General features: G+C 43.9%; 2 protein-coding genes across 3 annotated transcripts in view; one reads left to right on the top strand and one right to left on the bottom strand.

The window, feature by feature from the left end:
- Nucleotides 1-10144, bottom strand: part of fam83gb (family with sequence similarity 83 member Gb) — a 33597-nt gene extending 23453 nt beyond the window's left edge. The window contains exons 1-2 of the mRNA XM_078240713.1: nt 9519-10144; nt 5645-5812 (exon numbers count right to left, since the gene is read on the bottom strand). Of these exons, the coding sequence (XP_078096839.1) occupies nt 5645-5812; nt 9519-10031 (681 nt within the window). The 5' untranslated portion in view covers nt 10032-10144. The remainder of the gene's footprint in view (nt 1-5644; nt 5813-9518) is intronic.
- Nucleotides 1-13081, top strand: part of LOC144510808 (sodium/mannose cotransporter SLC5A10-like) — a 163950-nt gene that overhangs the window by 97575 nt on the left and 53294 nt on the right. The gene's annotated exons all lie outside the window — the stretch shown is intronic.

A 13081-nucleotide genomic window follows, 5' to 3' on the forward strand; every position in this document is an offset into this window, starting at 1 on the left:
GGTGCTGTGAGGCAGCAATGCTAACCACTGTGCCATCGTGCCACCCCAAAAAATAATGATTCTTCACATCCACTGGATGAAGAAAACCATCCGAGAATTAGACTGCACTGAAGGAGGCCATTTGACATATTGAATCTGTGTCGGCTCTGTGAAAGAGTTACCCAATTTGTACATTTTAAACCTTTAATCCTTTAAAACCTACGTCTTTAACCAACATTTTAGCCACCGGCTCTCCTTATGTGACTTGGTGTCGAACGTTTTGTGTGATAATTGCTCCTGCGGGTGTCTTGGATATTTCCGATGGTAAAGGCAATACTGTATAAATGCAAGCTGTTGTAGTGTGCTGTATAGCACTAACAGGATTTTTGTTAAGGCCAGTGATTATTTGTAAATGTTTCATTATTTCTGCTGTCTCAAATTAATACCCAAATATCAAAATGACATTTGGTTAAAGTTTGCATTCAGTTTGCAAAACCTGCTTGGAAGTTATGGATTTACATATTTGGGAAGCAGAGTGCAAATTTTCAGAAATCCATGATTGTTACTTGCAATTTGCCATTGTAATTAAGTCTTTATATTCGTTACCACTGTACTGACAGATTATACTTGCCTTGAGAAATTATATTGTGGCTTTCTTAAGACTGTGCCATCTGTTCATTGCGAACTAGTGGGACGGAATTAAGTGCTGCTACATGACGCTATTTAAAATAGATTGTTTTGTGGCTAAGGCATACAATAGTTATTCAAAGCTGGTACTCTAAGCACCTTGGGGGGTCAGTTAGCTCAGTTGGCTGGAAGGCTGGCTCGTGAGGCTGGGCAACGCCAACGGCGGGGGTTCCATTCCCCGACCGGCTGAGGTTGTTCATGACCTTGCCGCTCGCCTGAGGTGCGGTGATCCTCAAGTTAAATCACCGCCAGTCAGCTCTTCCCCTCAAAAGGGGAGAGCAGCCTATGGTCACCTGGGACTACGGCCACTGTACCTTGACTGCAAGCAGAACGACGATGAGGCTATACTCCACTCGTGAAAAAAAACACTCGCACAATTCTCAACACCAAAATCTGACAGGCCACTGACAAATTACGAGTAGCATCACCAACAATGTCCGGAGAGCATATATAGCGACTGACTTAAGTTTATCACAAATGTAATCGAAACTTGTACTCGTCAAAACACACAGTATAGTGCAAACAATTGTTGTAATTTTTCATGCGATTCAGAATGAATTCTGCTGATTTAACACAAATAAATAATCTGACCTGTTAGGTGCAAGTAAGCCACACAAACCCATTCAATCACAAGCCACTCTTGTAATTCTTTCTCTGAAGAGTCTCAGCGGACACTCATCTTCATTTCCAAAAGGTAAGAATATCGGCAATGTTTGAATAATAAATATGTCCAAATTACAACTGGAATCAGGCTAAATGATCCATGTTGATGCTGATCCTCTGCATGAGCATCATCCGCTCAAGACTGCAAGAAGCTACAAAAGGTCACGAATGTAGCCCAATCCATCACGCAAACCAGCCTCCCATCCATTGACTCTGTCTACACTTCCCGCTGCTTCGGCAAAGCAGTCAGCATAATTAACGACCCCATGCACCCCGGACATTCTCTCTTCCGTCGGGAAAAAGATTCAAAAGTCTGAGGTCACGTACCAACCAACTCAGGAACAGCTTCTTCCCTGCTGCTGTCAGACTTTTGAATGGACCTACCTTGCATTGAGTTGATCCTTCTCTACACCCGAGCTATGACTGTAACAATCCATTCTGCACTCTCTCGTTTCCTTCTCTCTGAACAGTATGCTTTGTATAGCGTGCAAGAAACAATACTTCTCACTGTATACTAATACATGCGACAATAATAAATCAAACCTTCATCCTGCATGTCCCACTTGTTCCCATATTTTTTTATTCAACCATCTTCATTCAACCATCAATCTAATCTATTCTTAAATGCTCTCTGCCACAATTGTTAATTCCCAGTCATGCATTCCATAGTCTCACGGCCTTGTAATGCAGGAAGGTTTCACATGCTCTTGGTCCCAAATCATATCATAGAATTGGCCCATCAGGTCTACACCAACATGTGAGAACTTTAATGTGAATCTTTTAAATTAAATCTTCTTATTATAATCGCCTCATTCTAAAATCACCAGATTTCAGTCTCTTCTTGTCCCATCATACCATCATTGCTCATACCTAACAAATAACCATCTGTTCTAATGCGAACAGTCCCAACAGGCAGCCAGGAGTTGGTGTGGTAGAGGATCACAAACTAAAAGAAGATTTTGATGATCTGAGGATCTCTTATTATTTTAAAAAATCTTGAGCCTTTGCTGTGCTGTTTCACTAAGTCACTGGATGTTTGCTCGTTTGACATTTTGTGGTTTTGAGCTTGCCTTTTTAAAATAAAATAAACTTTCAAAATTTTAAACTTTGTTTCAAATGTAAATATCCTCAGCAAGAACTGATGTCAGCAATCAGTACGGTTAAGAGATCTAGCATTAGCCGTGCTCAATCGATAATGACAGGACTAAAGGTAGAGTTTCCAAATGCTTTATTTATAACCGATATGCTTGCCTCATGTTACACCTCGAAATATTAAGCCTTTCTCTGTTATTTGCTTCTGTGTGGTAACCACACCTTAAAAAACTTAGACTGGTGGTATCTGCATGGAATTCTATACTTCCTGAGCCGCTCTTTGTTTAATGTTTTAGCTCTGGCGCTTTTGGGTGACCCAGATATTGTATAAGAGTTCTCATTGTATGTATTTCTTGAACCGTCTGATCATCACCGTGATGTAGAAACCAAACAATAACAGAACATATTAAATATCAACAACAGCTTGCATTTATCTAGTGCCTTCAATGTAGTCAGCAGTTCCACGGCGTTTCACAAGAACGTAATCTGACAAAAGTCAACACCAAGCCCTATGAAGGGTTATTAGGATAGGCAACTAAACGCCTATTAAATTGGCTATACAAAACAGAAACAGGCCATATGGCCCAGCTGATTTTTAGCCATCACATGAATCCATAGAGAATCCGTAGAATCCCTACAGTGCAGAAGGAGGCCATTCGGCCCATCAGGTCTGCACCGGCTTTTTCTTCCCACTCCATATACCTCTTCTCAACATTTCAGCAAATCTTTTTATTATCCCCTTTTCCCTCATCTCCTCAACTAGTTTCCTTTTGAAAGCATCTAAGCTGTTCATTTCATGTGGTAAATAGTTTCACATTCTAACCACTGTGTACAGAAACTTTCCTGATTTTTGTATTGGATTTATTAGTAATTCTCTTTCCACTCCTAGTGGTTGCACTAAGGCCGACTTCATTAGCTTCTATAGAAAGTAATTCCCAGAACGGGTCGCTCGTCTATCACCAGGGGCTTATAGTTTGTGGAGCACCATTCCACATCAGGTGTGGCTGACCAGGAGTCTCTCCCACTCTTTCCGCCAGCCATTGATGTGCTTTGGAAGGATTTACAAGTTGACCGCATTATGAACACACCTTCCTCGGCCATCAAGTCCTGGGGTGGGACTTGAACCCGGAGTTTCTGGCTCAGAGGCAGGGAGGCAACCCACTGCACCACAAGACCTCTGACCTTGTATATAGAAAACCCTCGTTTTAGATCCTTCCACATCTAAGGGCGGCATGGTGGCGCAGTGGTTAGCATTGCGGCCTCAGCGACAGGGACCGGGGTTCGAGTCCCGGCTTGGGTCACTATCTGTGTGGAGTTTGCATATTCTCCCCATGTCTGCGTGCGTTTCCTCCGGGTGCTCCAGTTTCCTTCCACAGTCCAAACATTGTGCAGGTTAGTTGCATTGGCCATGCTAAATTCTCCCTCAGTGTACCTGAACAGGCGCCGGAGTGTGGCGACTAGGGGATTTTCACAGTAACTTCATTACAGTGTGAATGTAAGCCTACTAGTGACTAATAAATAAACGTTACTTTTACTTTTAACTTGTCCAACAAATTAAAAGTGAAAGTACTGGAAAATCTCAGCAGGTCTGGCAGCATCTGTAAGGAGAGAAAAGAGCTGATGTTTCGAGTCCAGATGACCCTTTGTCAAAGCTAAAAGGCAGAGGAAGCGGGAGATATTTATACTGCAGGGGGAGGGAATGAAAGATGAGCCTCCCACTTTCCATGCCGTTTAGCTTTGACAAAGGGTCATCTGGACTCGAAGCGTCAGCTCTTTTCTCCCCTTACAGATGCTGCCAGACCTGCTGAGATTTTCCAGCAGTTTCTCTTTTGGTTTCAGATTCCAGCATCTGCAGTAATTTGCTTTTGTCCAACAAATTCATCATTTTAAAAGATCTCCTCGTTTTCTGAAGCATATCACAAGAAATAGTTTGTATAGAAATGCAATAAAACATGGAGACTGTGGAGTGAGCTATTCTTTCATCAGTACTTTCATGTCATCAACTAACGGAATAACCATTTGAAATTCACACAGGAAATGTTGTGGTTGGTAAACAAAAAGTGATACTTTTGGATTCTATCCTGCACCACGAAACTGCTTCAGTCTTTACCACGTTCAAACTGAAACATCAAAATGCCTACACGTCCAAGAAACAGCTAGTGCAGTGGCAATACAAACTGCGATCAAATGGAAATTTGGCACGCAATATGGATTAGAACAGTAACCGGTTAGTGAGTGTAGGGTACTAATCCAAGCTTGGAGTTCAGAGGTGCGTGTAAACTGATCATGCTGTTCTGGATGTCAGCTGAAAGCACCTGCTTAATAATTTACAGACTGGGATTTTTCATTCAGTGCTCTGGACTTCCGTACAGGTCAGTAGTGAGTATAGGAAAAACATTTTAAGCAAGGGAAGTCTATATTTCAAATGCTCTTGAATAACCAGTGTAGTTTCAGCAACTGTTGCTCTCATGTAAACGCTAATTCTCAACTCGCTGTACAGTTATATGGTGAAATAGGGCAACGAACAGTCAGTACATATCCTAATCGCTAAAACTGACTGCAAAACACAATTGAGCTTTGAACTAAGTCAAAAATAATATCATGAGGCTGCCAAACCAATGTTTTCACTTGTGAAAAAAGCCATTGCATTTTTTTTCCTTAATGTTTAACCAAAGCAGAACAGTATCTTATACAAAATACCATTCATTCCTCTATGCAGCTTTTTAGAAATTTATCATGAATTTTTTTTTCGTCATTCGTGGGACGTGGGCATCGGTGGCCAGCATTTATTGCCCATTCCTAGTCGCCCTTGAACTGAGTGGCTTGCTGGACCATTTCATAGGGCAGTTGAGAGTCAACCACATTGCTGTGGCTTTGGAGTCACATGTAGGCCAGACCAGGTAAGGACGGCAGATTTCCTTCCCTAAAGGACATTAGTGAACCAGGTGGGTTTTTTTCCGACAATAGTTTCATGGTCATCAGCTATTCCAGCTATTTTTCTTTATTGAATTCAAATTCCACCAACTGCCATGATGGGATTCGAACCCGGGTCCCCAGAACATTAGCTGAGTTTCTGGATTAATAGTTTAGCGATAATACCACTAGGACATCACCTCCCCACTAATAAAGCATCACTGAGCAACTTTAGTTTTAAGATGGTAACTGTAACTGAAACACAGCATCAGCACTGGGCCGATCTGGCTGTACGCTTTAACCCACTTACTTTCAGCATCCCCATGTGCATTCCTGAACTCTCACACATCTTCAAGAAATGCTTGATGTTGACCTCATCGTGGATGATGTAGACAGGAACCTTCCTCTTGTAGCTGGCATCCAGTAGGTCTTTGAAGATATCAATGTCTGTAAATAAATCCATTACGACAGCGATCACCTGTGAACAGTGATAAACACAGTAAGAAGTTTAACAACACCAGGTTAAAGTAGTTGTAGTTCCGCACTCGAATGCTGCACAGTCATTAAGTCATTTTATTGTTGACATTCTCCACTGTCTGTGGTCAAAATTCATTTCACTTTTTGGAATGGAGTTCTATTTAGATGAGGCAGCTGTTGACAAGCTGTTTCTGCTTGTGGCAGAAACCATAACTAGGAGTTGTAAATATAAAATAGTCACCAATAAACCCAAAGAGGAAGCCAGAGAAAACCTCTGAATTCATGGAATGGTGCCACAGAGGTGAATAGTCTTTAACAAAAAACTAAATAAATACACAAGGGATAAAGAATCATGTGCTAACAGGGTAAGATGAAATAAGATGCTTATGTGGAGCATGAACTTCATCATAGACCTTTGGATTTTTAAAATTCATTTGTGGGACATGGGCATCGCTGGCTGGCCAGCATTTGTTGCCCATCCCTAGTTGCCCGAGGACAGTTGAGATTCAACCACATTGCTGTGGCTCTGGAGTCACATCTAGGCCAGATGAGGTAAGGACGACAGTTTCCTTCCCTAAAGAACATTAGTGAACCAGGTGGATTTTTCCGACAATGGTTTCGTGGTCATCAGTAGCTTCTTAATTCCGGATTTTTAAAAATTGAATTCAAACTCCACCATCTGCCGTGACGGGATTTGAACCCGGGTCCCCAGAACATTAGCGGAGTTTCTGGATTAATAGTCTAGCAATGGTGCCACTAAGCCAATGCCTCCCCATGCATGGCCTGGTTCTATGCTTCAAATTCCAGATACTTCTACGTAATTGTATTTGTTAGCACCAGTAATAGAAAATACTCTGACTAACCAGGTAAAGAAGGAGTTTCCATATTTCACAGCCCCAGGGTGTCCCAAAGTGTTTGCCTGACAGCCAATTAAGTCATTTGTTTTTTTTAAAAAGCTTCATTTTTGTAATGTAGGAAATACAACAGCAAATTTGCACGCAAGCTTCCACAAACGGCAGTGCAGCAACTAGGTCATCCTTTTCAATGGAGCCTTTTGAGGGATAAATATTGGCTGCGACGTTGGGGAGAACTGCACTACACTTTTCCGAAACAGACCCTTTTACATTCACTCGTGAGGCAGACAAGGCTTCAATTGAACATCTCTCCCAAAAGGCAGCACCTCTGACAGTGCAGCACTCCTTTAGTACTGCACGGAAGTGTTAGTATACTCTGGAGGAGACCAACAGCTTTCTGACTTAGAAGCAAGAGTGTTAACACTGAAAAGAAGGAATGTCCTGAAGCCTGCACTTTCTCTGCTCAACTCTCTAATACAATCCAGGAGCTGTTGTTTGGGGTAACTCTGTAAATTTCCCTTCAATTGATTGCCCACCAGTAAGGGAGCTACACCAATGGGAATTCTGTTAAACCCCTTCAGCATGTTTCAATGCCTACAATTGGATTGTATTACCATCGAAATTTGGAATTTAAATTAATTCCAACAACAGATTAACATTTGTCATCATTGAGCCGTACAAACCCAATGTTTATTTTAGCTTGAATTTGAGCTCTGAAATTGGTGCAATATTGGAATGAGAGCCATTATGAACGAGGATATATATAGCAAGATACTGCTAACACATGGGTTACACAAGTCAAAACAAAATATCTATCCTAATGTTATGACACTATGCCAGTGAAGACAAAATTGCAGTGTGTTAAGAAGAGAGGTGAAAATTTATTTCATTCCTCTACAACCGGTACTACATTCTGTGGCCTTTCCCATGTATCCTCTGCTGGGCGGCACGGTGGCACAATGGTTAGCACTCCTGCCTCACAGCGCCAGGGACCCGGGTTCAATTCCAGCCTCGGGTCTGCGTGGAGTTTGCACCTTCTCCCCTTGTCTGCATGGGTTTCCTCCCACATTCCAAAGATGTGCAGGTTAGGTGGATTGGCCATGCTAAATTGCCCATTAGTGCCCAAAGATGTGTAGGTTAGGGAGATTAGCAGGGTAAAAACATGGGGTTGCGAGAATAGGGGTAAGATGCTCTTTCGGAGAGTCAGTGCAGACTCGATGGATCTGCACTAGAGGGATATGAGTTGCTGATAAATCCAACAGGGAAATAAGGAGGAATGTCTTTACTCAGAGTGGTTAGAATGTGGGACTCGCTACCACAGGAAGTGGTTGCGGGAAATAACAGATACTGTCAAAAGGAAATGGATGACTAATTGAAGAGGAGGAGGGGGGGGCGGTGGGGAATCAATAACAAGATGTGCTGGAAGGCTGGGAGGAGGTGGATGAGATGGGAGGAGACTGTGGAATATGAACGCCAGCACACAGTTACTCATCACTGAGCTGTTCTAACACGCTGCACTGATGGAATGGGCAACGTGGATTGAAGAATGATCCTGCCCCCCATATCCTCCCCAGCTCCCACTCTCAGTCATTCCCCTCCCTCGCTGCTACTCACTGCAGTGAATGTGACACCTTCCCAGCTTACAAAGGCCGGAGTCATGTTTCTACCGCAACCAGCAAGAGTGGATTCAACACTGACTTCAAAACATCAGCAGGAAACCCTTCTGCTAAAGAGGGGATTTGTTAAAAATTCACATGGCATTACTTATACCAGTGAGGTGTCTTTTTTAAAAAAAAGTCAGTCAATAAAACAAACACGAAAATCATTTTCGTGAATAAGTTTGCAGCATATATCGCTACCCCTATCCCCAACTGATTGGCTACATGTCCTTTCTCTTTTATAGATTGAATGATATATATATATATTAATTATATAATGCATCATACAATTGTAAGATAGCTTGTGGCATGTAATGATTGAATCAGAAATGATTACTTCAATGTTCTGGATCACAGAATCAGAGAATAGAATGATAGAATCCCTACGGTGCAGAAGGAGGCCACTCAGCCCATCAAGTCTGCTCCGACTCTCTGTCGAGTATCTTATCCAAGCCCTCTGCACCCCCCCCCCCCCCCCCCCCGCACCCTATTCCCTTAACCCCACACATTTAGCCAATCCATCTAACCTTTGGACAAAGGAATTAACTTTTGTTTACTATGGCTACAGTCAGTGGTCCTAATGATCTATTTTAGAATTAAAAACAGAAAATACTAGGAAAAACTCAGTAGGTCTGGCAGCATCTGTGGAGAAAGTAAAAAGTCTCACAACTCCAGGTTAAAGTCCAACAGGTTTATTTGGAAACACAAACTTTCAGAGCGCTGCTCCTTCCTCAGGTGAGTGGAATTCGCTACTCACCTGATGAAGGAGCGGCGCTCCGAAAGCTCATGATTCCAAATAAACCTGTTGGACTTTAACCTGGCGTTGTGAGACTTCTTACTGTGCCCACCCCAGTCCAATGCCGGCACCTCCACATCTGTGGAGACAGAGAGTTAACCTTTCCAATTCACAGTGACTCTGCTTCAGACAGGAATTCCCTCCCTTAACCTCTCCATCTCTCTCTCTCTCTTCCAGACTCTCTTGAAAACCAGCCTCTGTGACTCAGCTTTGTCCCAATCTCTCCTTTATAGCATGGTTCACTGTTAAATATCCCTCCCTGTTTGTGATGTTGGGAGCATTTCTGGTCTGTGAGTTTGTAACTCAGTGAACTGGGCTGTTCAGTGCTGTTCTGATCTTAGGGGGCAGCCAGATCATTCTAAACTCTGAAATTCCCATCTGAATGCCTCTCTCTCTCACCTTCTGAGCGTTGCTGATCATTCTGCGCACCATCTCCTTGATGTGGACCGAACCCTCCACCGGAGGCTGGGTGTACACATTGGCCCGGGTCACCCCGCGATAGGCAGAGGAATCCGGCCAGCCCAGCTCCAAGCGGGGCCGGGAGATGTCCGAGGTGTCCGGCCAGTAATGCAGGGAGAGGGGCTTCTTGTCCTCCTGCTGGCTTGCTGGCCCCTTCTCTCCCTCCCCTTGGCTTCCCGCCCCTTCATCCTCCCCTCTCTCCTCTCCCTCCAGCCACTCCGTCTCCGGTATGAAATCCCGCACCGAGTCCAGGATCCGCTCAATGTCCAGCTCAGACAGGAACTCGCGGAGATTCTCCTTGGCCACCCTCTCGTTAAAAGCCTGTGTGCCGCCGGCCAGCAGAGTCTCCACGGCCAGTCTCTGGGGCTCGCTGTAGTAGAACTCAGGCTTGGATTCATTGGTCCTATAGTTGACATTCCCCTGGTCCAGACACTGTAACTGGGAGAGAGCCATTCTCACCCACCTCCCCTCTCCTAACACAAATAAATCCCCTGTGCCCAACCCCAATGAAATAGCACCTCTGTCCAGTCCAGGGAATGAAGTAACTGAACCAGGAACCAAACTCCGAGCCTGACACCTAGAAAACAAGCTCCTCCCAGTCTGTTCTTATCTCCTCCTCCCCCACCTTTCTGAATTACACTGAGCCACACCTGGATTTCACTACCTGTCAGGAGTCCCATTTCCTCAGGATTCCCACCACACCCAGTGCTGTGGCGAAGAGGTGGTTTCATTCCTGTTGTATCTGCATGGTTTTTTTTAAAGCAGGAGGAGGCTGACTCAGGACACAATCCACACCTCTAACAAGGTTCCCTGGAACAAAGACAAGAAAATGCTGGAAAAACCCTCAGCAGGACTGATGGACATGTCAGAATTTCCCCAGCTTTTTCTGTTTTTGTTTCAGATTGCAGTATCCGCTGTATTTAAGTTTATTTATTAGTGTCACAGGTCGGCTTACGTCAACGTTGCAATTAAGTTACTGTTAAAATCCCCCACTCGCTACACACAGGCGCCTGTTCGGGTACACTGTAGACTCTGGGTAATGTTTTTTTATTCGCTCATGGGATGTGGGCATCGGTGGCTGGGCCAGCATTTATTACCCATCCCTGAAGGCATTTAAGAGTCAACTTTTAAGTTTAAGTTAAGTTTTTATTTATTGTCACAAGTCAGCTTACATAAACACTGCAATTAAATTATTGTGAAAATCCTCTAGTCGCCACACTCCAGCGCCTGTTTGGGTACACTGAGGGAGAATTTAGCACAGCCAATGCACCTAACCAGCATGTCTTTTAGAAACCATAGAAATCCTACAGCACAGAAAGAGGCCATTCAGCCCATTGAGTCTGCACCGACCACAATCCCACCCAGGACCTACCCCCATATGCCTACATATTTACCCACTAATCCCTCTAACCTATGCATCTCAGGACACTAAGGGCAATTTTAGCATGGCCAATCAACCTAACCCGCACATCTTTTGGACTGTGGGAGGAAACCGGAGCACCCAGAGGAAACCCATGCAGACACGAGGAGAATGTGCAAACTCCACACAGACAGTGACCCAAGCCGGGAATCGAACCCAGGTCCCTGGAGCTGTGAAGCAGCAGTGCTAACCACTGTGCTACCGTGCCGCCCATTAAGGGACTAATAGACTAAGGGGGAAAACCAGAGAAAACCTACACAGATACAGGGAGAGCGTGCACACTCCGCACAGAAAGTGATCCAAGCCGGGAATCGAACCCGGGTCCCTGGCGCTGTGAGGCAGCAGCGCTAACCACTGTGCCATTTTCCTTTATCTTAAGGTTCACTGGAAGCCACAAAGAGGTCTCGGTTGTGCCTGCCAATGAACACAGGGTGGTTTTGGGATCATATTTCCCCAAAGGATTGTGTAACTTCCCGACTAGACCATTTCCCAACTCAGCAGTTTAGAATATTCAATGATGAAAGTGACTAGCGTGCCAATTTCACACCCATGGAAACATGTGAGTTTAAAAAATGTTCACCACGCACGTGTAAGATATGAGGAATAGTTTTGCACATGACACATCATTGGAGGTAAAACAAAATCTGCTATCACAACAAAATATCAACATTTTTGTCCTGTGTTAGCTTCTGAAAGATTCCCTTAATTCAATCGGAACACGCAAAGCAATTGTAAAAACCAACTACATTCCGATCTCCAGTGATAATTCCACAGGATGTGAAGGTTTGATTTGATCTATTATTGTCACATGTACTCAGATACAGTGAAAAGGGCGGCACGGTGGCACAGTGGTTAGCACTGCTGCCTCACAGCACTAGGGACCCAGATTCAATTCCCGGCCCTGGCCACTGTCTGTGCGGCGTCTGCACGTTCTCCCCATGTCTGCGTGGGTTTCCTTCAAGCGCTCCGGTTTCCTCCCACAGTCCGAAAGATGTGCTGGTTAGATGTATGGCCACGCTAAATTGGCTAAATTGGTGGTTGGCGACTAGGGGATTTTCACAGTAACTTCATTGCAGTGTTAATGTAAGCCTACTTGTCACTCTAATAATAAACTTTAAAGTATTGTTTCTTGCGCACTATACAGACAATACATACTATTCATACAGCACATAGGGGAGAAGGAAAGGAGAGGGTACAGAATATTGTGTTACAGTCATAGCTAGGGTGTAGAGAAAGATCAGCTTAGTGTATGGTAGGCCCATTCAAAAGTTTGATGGCAGCACAGAAGAAGCTGTTCTTGAGTCGGTTGGTACGTGATCTCAGATTTTTGTATCCTTTCCACGACAGAAGAAGGTGGAAGAGAGTATGTCCAGGGCGCATGGGGTCCTTGATTATGCTGGCTGCTTTTCCGAGGTAGCAGGAAGTGTAGGCGAATAAGATGTGAGGAATAGTTTTGCACATGCATCATTGAAAGGTAAAAAAAATTTGCTTTCGCAACAAAATATTAGCATTTTTGTTCTGTGTTAGCTTCTGAAGATTCCTTTAATTCAATAGGAACACACAAGGCAATTGTAAAAACCAACTCCATTCATACCTCCGGCAGTAATTGAACAAGATGTGAATGTGTATTGAGTTGTTTTTTGCATTGCGATTGTGGGGTTAGTGTAGTATCTACATTAATTGACTTGTATATCCATCTGTTCAGTAAACATGGAGCTAAAGAGGAAGAAGAATCTGTAGAGCTTTGGGGGATGAGTAGGGTAATTGAATAGTCTTTCAAAGGGCCAGTTTAAGCATGTAATTCTGATAAAGTCTAAGGTGAGTTTTGATGCTTTTCAAAGGCGACACAGGATAATGGAATAGCCGGGCAGTACTTCCTGCTCATTATCCTGGGGCACATGTGTGAGAATTATGCAAAATTCAGATACCAAAGTATCTAGGATAAGAAGCGTGAAACAAGACCCCCGCCCTCTAAAAATAATATAGTTTACACGGCGGCATGGTGGCACAGTGGTTAGCACTGCTGCCTCACAGCACCAGGGATCCTGGCTTGGGTCACTGTGGAGTTTGCACATTCTCCCCA

The sequence above is a fragment of the Mustelus asterias genome, chromosome 23 (genome assembly GCF_964213995.1).
Source record: "Mustelus asterias chromosome 23, sMusAst1.hap1.1, whole genome shotgun sequence".
Classification (NCBI taxonomy): domain Eukaryota; kingdom Metazoa; phylum Chordata; class Chondrichthyes; order Carcharhiniformes; family Triakidae; genus Mustelus; species Mustelus asterias.